Source organism: Syngnathoides biaculeatus, chromosome 3 (assembly GCF_019802595.1).
Source record: "Syngnathoides biaculeatus isolate LvHL_M chromosome 3, ASM1980259v1, whole genome shotgun sequence".
In the NCBI taxonomy this organism is placed as follows: Eukaryota; Metazoa; Chordata; class Actinopteri; order Syngnathiformes; family Syngnathidae; genus Syngnathoides; species Syngnathoides biaculeatus.
In genome coordinates, this window is record NC_084642.1 from 19,320,232 (window position 1) to 19,335,433 (window position 15,202).

The 15,202-nt window shown below is 42.4% G+C and overlaps 1 protein-coding gene and 1 non-coding gene across 5 annotated transcripts in view; one reads left to right on the forward strand and one right to left on the reverse strand.

Moving 5' to 3' along the window:
- adcy7 (adenylate cyclase 7) overlaps nucleotides 1-15,202 on the reverse strand; it is a 62,783-nt gene that overhangs the window by 27,741 nt on the left and 19,840 nt on the right. For all 4 annotated transcript variants that reach the window (XR_009794221.1, XM_061814677.1, XM_061814678.1 and 1 more), the window contains exons 2-5: nucleotides 8,053-8,621; nucleotides 3,655-3,852; nucleotides 2,551-2,715; nucleotides 627-776 (exon numbers count right to left, since the gene is read on the reverse strand). Coding sequence is in view for 3 of the 4 variants with exons in the window: in XM_061814677.1 (XP_061670661.1) it covers nucleotides 627-776; nucleotides 2,551-2,715; nucleotides 3,655-3,852; nucleotides 8,053-8,217 (678 nt within the window). In the remaining variant the exon portion in view is untranslated. The remainder of the gene's footprint in view (nucleotides 1-626; nucleotides 777-2,550; nucleotides 2,716-3,654; nucleotides 3,853-8,052; nucleotides 8,622-15,202) is intronic.
- On the forward strand, nucleotides 13,160-13,232 carry trnat-ggu (transfer RNA threonine (anticodon GGU)). Its single transcript has one exon. It is a non-coding gene; the product is annotated as a tRNA-Thr (tRNA).

Genomic DNA, 15,202 nt, shown 5'->3' on the forward strand with positions numbered 1-15,202 from the left:
AAAACCTGTTGGAGTCTGAAAAAGACCTAAGACTGGGAAGGAGATTTTGCTTCCGACAGGACAATTATCCAAAACATAAAGCCAAACCTAGAATGGAATGGTTGACAAATAAACATATCCAGGTGTTACAATGGCCAAGTCAAAGTCCAGACCTGAATCCAATAGAGAATCTGTGGGCAAAGCTGAAGATTGCCGTTCACAAACGCTCTCCATCCAACCTCATTGAGCTGTTTTGCAAGGACGAATGGGCAAGAATTTCAGCCTTTCGATATGCAAAACTGATGGAAACATACCCCAAGCGACTTGCACCTATAATTGCAGCAAAAGGGGGCGCTACAAAGTATTAATGCAAGGGGGCCGAATAATATTGTACCAACTTTTGAGTTTTTTTATTTGTTAAAAAAGTATAAAATATCCAATAAATTTCTTTCCACTTGTTGATTTTTGACAAAAAAAAAAAAAAATTGAAATTTTATATCTTTATGTTTGAAGCCTGAAATGTGACGAAAGCTTGAAAAGTTCAAGGGGGCTAAATACTTTCACAGGGCACTGTAAGGAAGAAGGAAGATAAATTGTGGTTGGGCTGGATTAAAGGACAGCGTGGGGATGCATGTGGCTTCGCTAACCTGCTGTCGCTTTTCTATCTCCAGCTTCATGCGCATGCTGAGGCATCGCAGCGTGTCCTGAAAGGTCTGCCTGAGGGTTTTCTCCATGAGGACCTTGTGGAAGGCCCCCACCACGCTGCCGCAAAGGAACACCACCGCATTGGACAGCAACTACACACAAAAGCACAGTTGAAGCAGACTCAACCATTAGAATAATGTCCAGTGCTAAAACATTTGATTTTTTTTTTTAATGACCAATTCCATTTTCCCCACTGGAAATTCTGTAAATTTGACATCATCAGGCCTTTAATTTTTAGCCCGTCGTACATGTATGCTCCAAAGAGAAGTAGAGCCAAAGAAAAAAATACTCCGACTTTTAGGACACAATGGCTGCGTTATGTACTATGCTGCTTGAAAGTCTGTAAACGCTCTCTCCTATTTGCAAAAAACGAAATAATCTCAAACACATCCAAATCCCTTTTTTTTTTTCAATACCTTCCAAATGTAATCCAACCACCCACCCTACCAAAAAAAACCTCATAATTGTAGGTGTGCAAAAGTACGTGAACGTGTATTTTTCCATTCACCAGTTAAAAACACAGAATTAACATTGGGGTGCTTATATCATTTAAGCAGGCGAACGAAATACGACATCCTCGAGAAAGGGTTTGGACCGGACTAATTCATAAAGAGGTGAATGCAATCAAACCACCTGCCGTCCCGTACAAAATCAACAAAACCAAGAGCAAAAAGGAAATAGCCGAGGAGATGAAGAAAAGGATATTGACAGCGCAGCCGTCTGGGGAGGGCTTTCAGACCAATGTCCAAAGATTCCAGCTCCATCCTTCCAATGTAAGGGGAATACATATTCAACATGACGGCGAGTACAGCATCAAAAACACCACCCATCCAAACCAGCAGCCAGAAACACCGGAAGACAAAAGGTAAAGGCTGACCCAGAGTTGGTGATCGCTCTGGTAGCCTCTTGGGTAACGTACATCAGTCTACCATCAAAAATGAACAAATCTGCCCTTTACACATTTGCCAAAGAGTACTTAAAAATGTAATGATTTAGTCACAATGAAAACCGCCATCGTTTGGACAAAAGCCAGCATTTGCATATGATGTAAAGAACCTTTTTTCTCTCAACGAAGCACAAAGGTGGGAATGTGAAGGCTTTGGAGTTGCCTGGACGACTCAAACGCATCTTAAGTGCAGAGAATTTCCAGGCATATTAATAAATTTGTGCCAAGAATATCCTCCCATTATTCAGAGACGTGAAGATGGGATGGAAATAGATTCAACAACAGACGAGTACAAAGGGATGGCAGCAGAGAAAGAAAATTAATATTTTGAATTAACGTAAATGAAATGTTGTGGTGAGACCTGAATAAGTTGGTGCATGCCAGATGTCAGAGTCCAAAGTCTCTCAACTGGTTGAGTTATGCAAAATCTCCATCAACAGATGTGAGGAACAGCTTCGTGGTTTCAGTTCATGTCTGCTTCAAGTTATGATTGCAAAAGAAGGCGCCACAAGCTTGACATATTTTTGCAAGCGTACAATTACCACTTTTTATGGAAAAATCATTTGTTGGGTTAAATAATGAAAATACATGTGCGTGTTATTTGGAATGTATGCTTTATAAATCGGGATTTGAATGCATGTTTGTTTGTTTTTTTATAAAAAGAATGACAAACTTTCAAGCAGCACTGAAAGCTTCGCATCATACATATATAACATGATTTCACGCAGTGTCCTGACATTATTCTTATAAAATTGAGATATCATGTTTTAATGATGTTTTCTTGCAATATCACTTATTATTCTAAAACAAGTTTTTTTGTCTTTTTTTAAAGGGTCTTGATGCATTTGATACACACACACACACACACAGCGTGTGCGTACCCAGCCTTAAATGACCTGCCGGCTGTTGCCACGGTTTACCTGGTTGGCGAGGTACGGCACGGGCGCCTCAGTGTACACGCTGAGGCGCAAAGTGAGCGCTATGATGTGGGACAGCGACGAGACGACGCTCAGGGCCACCGCGTACCCCCACGGGAATGGCAGCATGGTGTACACCGTGAAGATGATGAACAGGAAGAATGGCACCTAAGGGAAGAAAAAGAAAAAAATATAGATATAGATACTCTATATGGGCAAGACGGTCCAGCAGCTGGTAAAGCGTTGGCCTCACAGTTCTGAGGACTCGGGTTCGATCCCGGCCCCAGCTGTGTGGAGTTAGGATGTTCTCCCCGTGCATGCGTGGGTTTTCTCTGGGCACTCCGGTTTCCTCCCACATTCCAAAAACATGCAACATTAATTTGACACTCTAAATTGCCCCAAAGTGTGATTGTGACTGTTTGTCTCCATGTGCCCTGCCATTGGCTGGCGACCAGCTCGGGGTGTACCCAGCCTCCTGCCCGATGACAGCTGGGATAAGCTCCAGCACTCCCCGTGACCCTCGTGAGGATAAGCGGCAAAAGAAAATGGATGGATCGATACTCTATATGTGACCATTTTTATAAAACTAACAAAGATGACGTATCTTAAATGAAGACTTTTTACAGAGCATTAAATTGCTCTATTTTTATCCCCTAAGTTTAGATTAAATATAAAATTTTAAAAATTAAAAAAGTGGTATCTAGATTTACAAAATTCCTTCAGCTCCTAACTCCCATATCAAATCAATCGTCGGATTGGAACGAATTCTCCTTAGAGCTTCCTTTGCAGAATGAATGAATACATGAAAATTACAACTTATTCTTGCATAGCAAAACAATTATAATTTTTTTCCTGTGTAATGACTTTTTCCCCCTCATAATGACATTTTTCTTGCAACAGCTCTACATTGTTTTTGTATAATAGTCTTTGTTTCATTAATTATATAATTGCAAGCACACTTTTTTGTGTGATGACTCTCTTCATCATAAAATGATGTTTTGCACCATGGCTATATTTTCATAAAATTATTATTTAAAATGTAGTACATTCCAAGTTTGATGAATTATTTTTCTTATTTTTAAGTGCAGCTGGGGGCGGGGAGCTCACCTGATCCCACGGTAGGACGACTGGCCCGCTGAAGATGAAGGTGAACCCCATGGCGAGGTGCGATGCCCACACCAGCAGGCCCAGCGGCCGCCGCCAGCGTTGGGACAGCATTTCTGTGCACACCAGGACGAAGACGGCCAGGAAGACGCACAGGCCGCCGCTCACGACAATCACAAAGGCACAGTGCGCCTCGGCACTCTGGAAAAATGAACACCTCGCAAGTATAAGGACAATAAAGAGAGTTGCAGACAGCGTTATGTAAGAGCACTCAGCCGTCAGAGCGGATGCAAAATCAATAAGTGGAGCGCGACTAGACTTCTTCCTCCTCCTCCTCCTTTGAGGAGGTAAAGACCCATTCAAAAGCTGAAAAATAAAAATGTAATAAGAAAACGAGCTTCTTCCAAATGGATAATACTTAAGAAATTCAATTTGGAGAGAATTCACATTGCTTTCAGACCTTCATAAGCTATCCATCCATTCACCAATTTCATATGGTGTCCCCCCCACACCCACCCACTGGATGAGTTGGAGCCAATCCCGACTTTGGGGCAAGAGAAGCAGAGTGCACCCTGATTGGTTGTGAGATAATTGCAGGATAAACAAGCATTCTCACCCATATTCAGAGCTATGGACCAATGACTTTTGGATTCAACTGACATACAGTTGAGTCTACCGCAGCTGATGTTTGAAGAGAGAAGCGGGATCCAACTTGCACTGAGTGCCAGCCAATCACAGGGCACATCACAAATAAACATTCCCACTCAAGTTTACACCTACAGCCAAGTCTTCAGTCATCCTACCATGCATGATTTTGGGATGTGGGAAGAAACCAGGGTGACCGGAGAAAACCCACGCAGGCACGGGGAGAACATGCAAACTCCACACGGGCGGGAGTGGGATTTGAACCCTGGTCCTCAGAACTGTGAGGCACATGTGCTAACCAGTCATTCACCGTGCTGAAAACATTGTTGAAATTTGTGAGTTTTCAAAGTTATTTTGCGCAAACTTCGAAGTGCTTCACATTACACAGTATCCAAGAACCCTCAGAAATTCAAATAATTTGCGACATTTCAGTACATACGGTATATGTGTATCTTTCTGATTCCCAATAAGCCATAAAGTCACCAAATAATTGCCAGAAAATGATAAGGGGAATAAGAAGGGAACCTTCCCCCAACCGGTCTTAAAATATGAAATTAATAAACCAAAAGACAGAGAATGTACATCCCCCATTAGGAGTTATGGCAATGATCATAAAGGAGCAGTACACATCAGGGTTAATGCCCGACTAGGTGTACAATGATCAGGGATCAACGAAAGATGTGGAGGATTGACCCGATACGCGGTTGAGAGTTGCCAGCATTAAATCCATTAATCCCTCACCATTCAACACATCGAAACGGATTAACTCCCGTAAACCGTGGATTTGGAACAATGATTGATGAGGATGACGACTTTTTGACAGGATCCACTTGAGAGGTTCTAAGGGTGGAAAACTCGCACTCACTTGGAGTTTTCTGTGCCAATCAGAATCAAGGATTCACCAAGACCAGTGTGTCAACTGTGTGCCCTCAAACAAACAAACATCGGGGGCTAGAGGATGGTAAACTCCTTGGTGTTGAAAATACTACACTTAATGTGATGTTCTGAACTCCTATTTCCACGTATAGTATTCAGCAGAAAGTCACCTCGAGCATGTGGTTTGCCAGAGACCATTTGAGAGTATGCTGGGAAAGGAAGGGCTTCAGAAGAGACGGCTCCAAGTCTGTGCTAATAGATCTTTGCTTGGGGAAGGCCATCAGTGCATTGTATGCGGCATTTTCTGGTTACCACGGCAACCTTTTCAAAAAGCCCCCACATCACTTGCTGCCGCTGATGTCGAGCTGTGAGACTTGACAAAGCGGGTGGGGTGGGGGTGGGACAACAGTGAATGAATGAACACCTGATTGGATGAATCTAACTGAAAGGCCACAAATTAAATTGTTTGGACCGGATCGGAACGTTGCACAGTTTCCCCTAATAGTTTATTCTTTGCGCATGCATTGAGAGAATTTACCACATACCACAGAAGCAGATACTTTCAAAAATGTGGACAATACAGCAGTTAAGTTTCATTTCAAACCCACGCACAATCTGTAAAAATCTATGACAGTAAGACAATCCTAAAACAGGGTGGGGGGCTTTTGCGGACACTAGCTTCTGCATAAGTGCGTTGGTGTTTTACTGTTTTCCAAGCCAACTATATCATGCCCCCTTTGTTTTCCCTGATAGGGCCATGCCATGGTCTGCTTGGAGTAGCTAAAAACCTGGCAGTAAGTAATACAGCACCATCAGGAATGCGTTCACAAAGCCAAGTCTCCGTGAAGCGGAGGGCAGCATGACATGCAAAGTCTTTACTGGTCTTTGAGATGAGATGCATCTTGTCCATTTTGGTGGGCATGGGGGGTCAGAAACTATAGATTTCAGAGACTAAATAGCTAACGAAAACCTAGCTTTCTGATCTTAACTTGCACTCTTGCACGCTTCCCACTACGGCGGCGCTATCGACGCATTTTCCGTCATTTACCATTGAGTGCAATCGCTGAGTAAGTCAAACAAAAGATGGCTTTATGCTTTTGGTAGCAATGAGATTTATTTTTTAACTCAGTCATATGTTTGCGGGTTCCAATTCGATTGCTTCAAACTTCATTTAGCGCTCTCAAAAATGTTCAACAATGGAAACCAAAACCGCTACCAGAACACAAAACCCTCTTTTTAATAAGGCTGCCACCTTTACACCAGTTGTCAACAATCTGAGCAATGAGTTAGAGCGGATAACTAAATTTAGTGCCCATGATGTGGAATCTTAAAGATCTAAACCAGACGACCTAAAACGTAGCTGATTTTTCATACAAAAAAATATTTTAAAAAATTCAACACAACAGAAATGAAATAATTTAGCGCCAAAGTGCACATTTTTTTTTGGTAATCCGAATCCCTCCAATGTCTGTTTCAAACCGAGGCTCTGTCGAAGCTGCTGACATCTGATGTCACATCTAGACAACCCCAGTGAAGACAATGGCTTCTTACACAGACAATCATACATGCTGCGAGTGGGATCTCGAGAAGATAGACAGCAGTGATGAAGAAGTTTTTATGGAATGCTCTGTGGAAGAGATAGGAACTGAAGGAGGAATTTTCAAATTCTTCCCATGTTCGAAAAACATCCCATGTGGGTGTAATTAAACCATAAAAGTTTGAACCTAAGTTGACGAATGCAACACAAGGACAGGATATGGGAGACCTGACAAAGTTGACGTGGAACTTCGCACCCAAAAATCAGACTGGTAGGTGCCTCAAGAAATCTACGTACACCTTGTTGACGAAATAATATCATTCAAACACATTTAAACATCTGATGGTGCTTGGACACAACAGTGAGTCATTTGTTGTTGTTGTATTAGCAACTGAGTCGGCGTAAAACAAAAATCAAAACCTTTGGCATCATTCTGCGTTGAAATATTTAGCCCTTATTTCAAATAATTTACCTAACACTTGAGGGCACACACTGCCGTAGTCGAATTTCAGGAAGACCTCAGTGTCAATACTATTCTAACTTTATACAGTCTCCAAATTTCATCACCTCCTAAACATCACAGATACGGATATTTACCAACATATATGTCTGTATCGGTATTGTACTTACATTTAGGATGAGGTAGATATTTGTAAATACTAAACAATTGAACACGTATGTACTTGCTACCAAAGGCAAGTGAACGCTGCACCGGGTTTTCAAAGCAGTCCTCCGTGAAATGCTTGGAACATATTACTGTCCACTTTGATTTCTAAGTCCAATGCACCCGCTTTGTCTTCACAAACATGGTCCATAATCTGTTCATCTTTCAGCCATTCATGCAAGCTGACTCCGTCAGCGTTTGTCGCAGAACAGCCGTATACAACACACTTCCTAACCATCTTTGCTAGCTTTTTCACTCTCTGGCTAAATGTTGTCGTGACGTGACGTCACATTCTGAGTTATGGAACTTGCCGAATCTAAGTGACATTTCGAACAAAATCTTGAGACTGACTTTGACGCCAATTTATTACATTTCTGTTGTGTTGAGATATTTTTAAAATATTTTTTAATGAAATTCTATCTACATTTGTACGATAGACAAAGAAAATACAGGTCCTCTGGATTAGACCTTTAATAAAAGGTCATACGTGCAACATGCTCATCCAATTTAGCACGTGCTATTTGGGCGTCTCGGTAAGTCAGGCCCTATGAGAGCAGGAAACACACACCAGCCTGATTTTTCCCCTCATTGTGTATTTAAAAGAAAATAAAAAGATGGGGAGAAAAAGAAACCACACTGAAGGTGTTCAAAATTGGATTGTGTGTAAACAGAAACTCACCAGCCCGAGAGCGAAGAAGAGAACCAGGAGGACCGCACAGGACAGCATGGAAAGTCCCAGCAGGAGCACCAGCGGCTGATACTGGCTGATGCAGGAGAACTTGCGGTACAGCGCCTCATTCTTTAGCTCCTGGTCGTTCAACAAGTATTTCCCCTTGGCTGGCATGGCCGAGTGTGGGAAAAGACAGCTAATGTTTTTCTTTTCTGGGTGCGAGTGTCTTTTTTTTTTTTTTTAAAAAAGGTTTTGTGGTCCTCGCAAGCTCATGGCGCTCCAGTGAAGTTTGTCCCCGCCGTCTTGAATGTGTCTACTCCTTGAATCTTCTACACTCCACGGAGTGCCAGCTGGCCAGCAGGCCTGCTTCATACACTTCCAGCTCTCTTGAGCAATAAGGAGGGCTCGGGGGGGGGGGTAAAAGACGCACAGGAAGGACGGCGACTGGAGCAAGTGAGAGGAAAGGAGAAAAGGAAGCAGACGAGGCATCAAAAGGGGTCAGCAGCGCCAGGATTGGGCTAGACTAGGCGCAGTGAGGATGGTGGCTTCATGCTGCTGAGGCAGCACAACTGCTGAACCTGGGTGGAAGAGATACGTCAATAAGTACTTTGTTAAAAATTATACTTTGGGGGGAAAACATCTTAAGTGAAACCTTATTTTCCAAAACTCAGGATTGATGCTACTCTAAAATGGGACAGATGTAGTGGTGACCAAACTGTAGGAATTAATAAACGTCATGCAAACTAGTTTCACTGTGTTATAGCTCATAAAAAAAAGGGGCTTCTATCGGCAAGTCAGACAGTTCAGCCAAAATTAACTGGCCCTTATCCTCAATCTCCCTATGTGGACCTCACCCTAACCCTTATCCCCAACTAAACATTCCCCTGCCAAAATCAAATCCTGACACTACCCAAACCAACCCTAACTGTAACCTTACAACCTAACAAAAATTGATTTACACTAAATCTAACTCACCAAGCCCTAAATGCAAGCAACCCAAGGTTTCTACGTATATGTTAATTTGTGACGGGGTGACGCATAGATATTTTGTCTTTTGCTGCGCTGAAATTGGGTCTCAAAATGCTCCTTTTGTGTGTCTGCTAGTGAAAAACAAAAAAATCCAAATGACTGAAGTATTAAAAGTATCAAAATAAAATTTCAAGATTGATCTTCTGGTATCAGACAATTTATAGTCTATATAGTCAACTCCATACCTTATTACCTGGCCAGCCACCAGGTACCCAGCACCACAAATAGGTTCTGGTCCTGTGGGGGACAGTGAAACCTTAGCATTAACTAATCTTAACCTACCCTGACATAGCAAAAATGTCACCTACTCTTTGCCCCAACTAATAATGACCAACCCTAAAAGTGATGACGCAAGGCCTAACTCACCATAACGCAAATTTTTTCTAACCCAAATCCAAATTAACCTGTACCAGTGATTGCTCTTTAGAAAACTTTCCGATTAGAAGTTGGAGATATAGTGGTGGGTTTATTGTAAATGGTGGTACTAGTTGTAAATTGATTTCATTGTTGCAAAAAAAGTTATGGCAATGCAAGATATACTGATTTCACAAGAAAAAAAAGGAAAGATAAGACATTGGACATGTTGAACCTGTGACCTGACAGAGTGTAATGTTACAATCACAATCTTTTAGTCAAGACAGTGCATGCATATGATATGACCTTCACGCTACTCTACTAAAAATGTAAAAACTATGTGAAAGTTTAGCGATACACAAGCATGGGTGGGCTCCCTAGCCCTTGTTCGCTATAAAGCTCACAAAAGACTTCAAAAAGTTGTCTCAGTAAAAATAGTTCTAATGAGTGTGCTTTTCAGGAGAACAGACACACACATACACACGAATGTTGCCCTCGGCTGACCTGCCCAAGAAAAAAATGCTATAAAAGATGACAATACGCGCATCAAATCTGGCAGAGTTTGCAAGTCTTATCACCACCGATGGGCCTGCAGTGACTTCACTAAGAACCAGAATTATCTTTATTTGCCAAATGCAGTATATCAGAACCACAAAAGGGTATTTGTGTCAAATAGTTGGGAGACGCACTAGTACAACAACAGGCAATCACAGTGACAAAATGTACTTTTAGGACGTGAAAACAGATCTGCAAATAGTGCACTTCAATATGAAGAAGTGAATGACTGACATGCTACTTAACAAAAGCTTACAGGGGAAAAACGCCCGCCTGGTTCAGCTTCACTAAAGCTTGGGAGCTCACATTTTCAATTCTACAAAATTTTTTGGTTGAAAAATAAAATACACCTCTAAAGTCATATTTATTCAGATCTTAGTTCAATGAGCAGTATGACTGAAAGATAAGCTCAAAGCCTTTCAAAGATAATAAAATACATCGGAGGTTAAAGACTCCAACATGGCATCATCAGTTGTTACTGTAAAGACGGGAATGTAATCAAATAAAGCCTTACATGATCATTAAGAATGTTGAAATAAATTCAGATTAGTGACTTGACTTGCACTGATCCTCACAACAAGCCTGATTCCGCTCGAATAGCCCAAACCTGCTAAGCATTTGTCCAGCGTTCAACATGACTTAAACATTGCTAGCTAATCAAGCCTCATCTTCAGAGCGAGCCAGCCTGGTCGCAAGTTCACCAGAGAAAAGGTGGACTTTGCACCGATGTCAACAGAGAACTCATTTCCGGCAGCTGGTCATACGTCTAAGACCTATTTGTCCTTCGCATAGCAACAGATGCCACGTGCCATAAAAAAAAAAAAAGGAAGGCACATGCAGCCAAACGAGCCACGAGAACGGACGTTATGTTTGAGCGTCATCATGGAGCACCGTGATGACTGGGGATTTTCAAAGCATGGAAAACAATCACAAAGCAGCCCGTGTCGAAGAGAACTGCATGTAGACAATGCGAGGCCAGTAAATGAGAGGCAGTGGAAGACAGAGGTGGGAGTGGGGGGGGGGGATCACAGCCTTGCCTGGTAAAGCCAACGATTTTCCTCTTTTTTTTTTATTTTTTGTTTATCCCTGTTGCCGTTTAGGGAAAAAGGAGATTAAGTCAAGCCAGCAATTTGTCCCCCTCTTAGGTAGTATCGGTAGTCTCTTTCACAAAGAGATACTCACGCCCAAAGAGAACGCCGGCCTGGGCGCCTGAACATATCGGCCATATCGGCACAATAGAGATGGAAAAGTGAGCAATACCAAAAAGTCACTCGCCCTGCTTAAGGGATGCCGTGCTGTTGTGTCAAAGCACGCAGTCAGGCGGCCGGCCTATCCTGCCTTTGCTGGGTTCTGCATCAAAGGCACGAGCAAATATGGAAATGCCAGCTCTGACTCATCTTATTTTTGAGGAAAATCTACATAGCAGGGGCTTCCTGGCCATTGACGCTGCAGGAAAATCAATCAATCACAAAAGATCACGTCCAATGTAGATTACAAACGCAACGACGGCATAACCCTGTTTATCGGAGATGTCACCATAAAACGGGGAAGTTTAGCAGTCTATAATATACACGTCTTTATGGCCGCTTCTATGGAAACGTTTATTTCAGGTCAGGGCTGACGTTTCAAAGACAGACGTTATTTTTCCTGTAATTAATAACAGCGCAACATGCTGGAGGTTTCTCAGAGGCTGGTTAGCGCTTATGCATGAGCTTAAAACTAACAAAATTGATTTATTTTTTCATTTTTTTTTTTAAATTGTATGTATACAAATGCAGTAGTTGGGTCTCTGGAGTGTTTGCACATCCATCAAGTGTGAAATCAGACAGCCAAATAAATCATTTGTGAGCCGGATTGTTGCTCACCTGTCCTACTTTCCTGAATATATCAGTACTTTTACCAGTAGTTAGTTGCACAAATTATCAATACTTTTATTAATTCCTGGTAATACGTTTGACACCTTTTCACAGGGCATTGAATTGATCTTAACTGAACTGCTTTGGGACAGCGCGGTGGAGCAGCTGGCCTCACAGTTCAGAGGTCCCGGGTTCGATCCCGGACCTGCCCGTGTGGAGTTTGCATGTTCTCCCCGTCCCTGCGGACACTCCGGTTTCCTTCCACATCCCAAAAACATGCAACCTTAATTGGACACTCTAAATTGCCCCTAGGTGTGATTGTAAGTGTGGCTGTTTGTCTCGATGTGCCCTGCGATTGGCTGGCAACCAGTTCAGGGTGTACCCCGCCTCCTACCCGTTGACAGCTGGGATAGGCTCCAGCACTCCTGTGACACTCGTGAGAATAAGCGGCTAATAAAATGAATGGATGGATGAACTGCTTTGGTTGTCTTAAAAAGGTGTTCTGCTCACATCTCATGCAGCAACTCTATATAGCTAGGACACTTCTAACTTAAGATGGCTACGCTGAGAATATAGTGATCTTATGAAAAAGAATATGCACACGAATAACATACTTTACACACAGATTGATGCATAATTACTTTTGATATGAGTCGTCAAAAAAGCTCATTTAATTTTTCTAAATATTTTTAAAATGCTTGCAGCGCATCACTTATCAAAAGTGAAGACTACACACAAAAAAAAAAGATGAAATATACACGATTTACCCTAGCGGACCAAATAAAAGGATGTTTGAGGCCAAATCGGGCCCCTGGGGCCTCGAGTTTAGCACCAGTGCACCACATTAATTACCAAGTGTAATTCAGTGGCTCAAGGATGACGTTGTACCTGAAGTAAAAATACAAATGATGTTTTTACTTCCCCTGTTCGTGGGCTTGCGCTTCTCTTCAAAATGCGGCCAATGCACGAGCCACATTGCCTGCCCTCAGTCGTCACAGTAATGAAAGCCCAATTCTGACCTTACTCTACAATAGAGGGGCCAGGGTCAACAGCAGTTTCTTCAAGTGGATGTTAAGTGCGCTTTAACTCTTGATCCTTGGTGTGTTTTGACCCAAGAATGTAACACTTTTTCACAATAGAATTGGCAACTGTTTTAAATTGTGAAAAACATGCAGAATATGTCTCTAAGGCTACTACACAAGGTACCAAGAAGGGAAAAGGAATAACAGCTTGAGCCTGTGAAGTGCCAACAGAGAGCTTGAATGGGCGGTCAGGTTTGTTTTATTCCCCCCCCCCCCCCCTCCGGCAAGCTTGGCAATAGAGGCCCCGTAGCTCAGTGGTTAGAGCACTGGTTTGGTAAACCAGGGGTTGTGGGTTCGTATCCCACCGGGGCCTCCACTCCCTGAGAAGGGTTGCGTCAGGAAGGGCATCCGGCGTAAAAAAAATTATGCCAAACATATACATGCGTTCATCTGAGATTATACCCTGTGGCGACCCCGAAAGGGACAAGCCAAAAGGAAAACAACAACAACCGCAAGCTTGCCAATGGCGTCGTAGCCTTGTTGACTGGTATCACTGAACCCTAAAAACAACGCCGAGGAATGTCACCGAGCACTCCATTGCCAAAGACAAAAAAAAAAAAAAAAAGGAAGACAATAAACGGAGTCTCCTGTTGTTTCTGGTAAATTTTTGAGGACTGGAAATTCCTGCATTACAGGAACGCTATAAAAATATATAATCGTCAAGTCTTAATGGAGAAAAAATGGTTTGCTCATCAGCCCCACAGTTCTGGGTTTAATTTTGGAGTATCCCAGCGCTCGCGTGGGTGTTTTAATATAACTTCCTGCTCCTTTGAAGATTCTGAAGCTAACAGCTCTTTCCTTGGACTTTGAATTTGACCAAATACCTACTAACACGTTTTCTGCTAGACTTTTAATAACTGTCAAAAGTCAACTCCAACTATGACTGTGATCCGATGGACAGCATTTGTACATTTACACCCGAAAGTGTGTTGAGGTGGAGTTTTTTGGTCGAATTGACTTACCAGTAACGAAGTAAACCAAAAGTTTTTATCGTGAGTGTGAGCAGGGTTGTACCGTGTCAAACTTTTATTTCCATTATAGCCATAAAGAACTCATCCCCTCACAGGCAAACAGAAGAGTCGTCCCTGCGATCACAGCCATCATTTGCATGAGCCTGGACGTGAACAGCACCACTGGAACATGGTCGATAACGTGCCCGGACGAAGCACTGGGTAATAGAAGAAAAAGGAAGCTGGAAAACTAAAATAAGACAAACAGCAAGATGTGTCCAATTAATGTTGCATGTTTTTGGGATGTAGGAGGAAACCGGAGTGCCCAGAGAAAACCCACGTAGGCAAGAGGAGAGCATGAAAACTCCACACAGGGAGGGCTGGGATCGAACCCGGATCCACAGAACTGTGAGGCCTACGCTTTACCAGCTGACGCATCATGCCGGCCTACTGTAGATTAATGAAAAAAAAAAAAAATTAAATGCACCAAATTCAGACATAGCCAGTTTCAGCTCAAAGCCAGCAATCTGGTGGATTTTCCAAAATACGCATACAAGGGCTATTAAGCTCTTTGTTCTTTGGAATCTGATATTTTCATATTGGAATTGGGAAAATGTGGATCCAAAACTGTTATGTGCAAGAAAACTAAGAGAGCAGCAGTTTATCAAATTAAATTGTTTTGGGGCATTTTTAAGAGTAGGTGGGACTGGTCCTGATGACATATCCCCCAAAACACTCCACAATTACTTGACGTTATCACGATATAAACAGAAGAGGCGTTACGCTCTGTTCACAGACCAGATTTTCCCTTCTAAGATTGACAATCGGGCCTATATGATGTGGTCAAATCTTTAGACAAACCTACCCAAGTCAGCCTCTTTTTTTATTTTATTTTATTTAACTGGTGCAACAAATGCAAATGGGAGAACGGGTCAGTTGCTAAAAGCACGTAGCTGCTTTTATAGCACCTCTTTGTGTTGGCATTCAATAAGAGACAAAGGTTGACCTCTGGAAGGGAAAGCCAAGAGACACATTTCTCAGCCTGTGCTAAGCTACTTTCAAAAGGGCTCGGGATGACGTCAAAAAAGGCAGACATGAATAAATGCCAAAAACCTTTCACGTCTCCAAGATCCCTATCGCACTGACACCGCCAAGACTGATCAGTCACCACAACTCCCAGGCCTGGGAGACCAAAATAATTCTTCCACCCTGACCAGAAAGATGTCCGGGAGACACATCCAGACACAGTGACGACCATTTCACCCGGAGCTCACTGATGTAGGTCGATATTCGTGAAACAAATATAAAATGTATGCTAATATGTGTTTGTGTG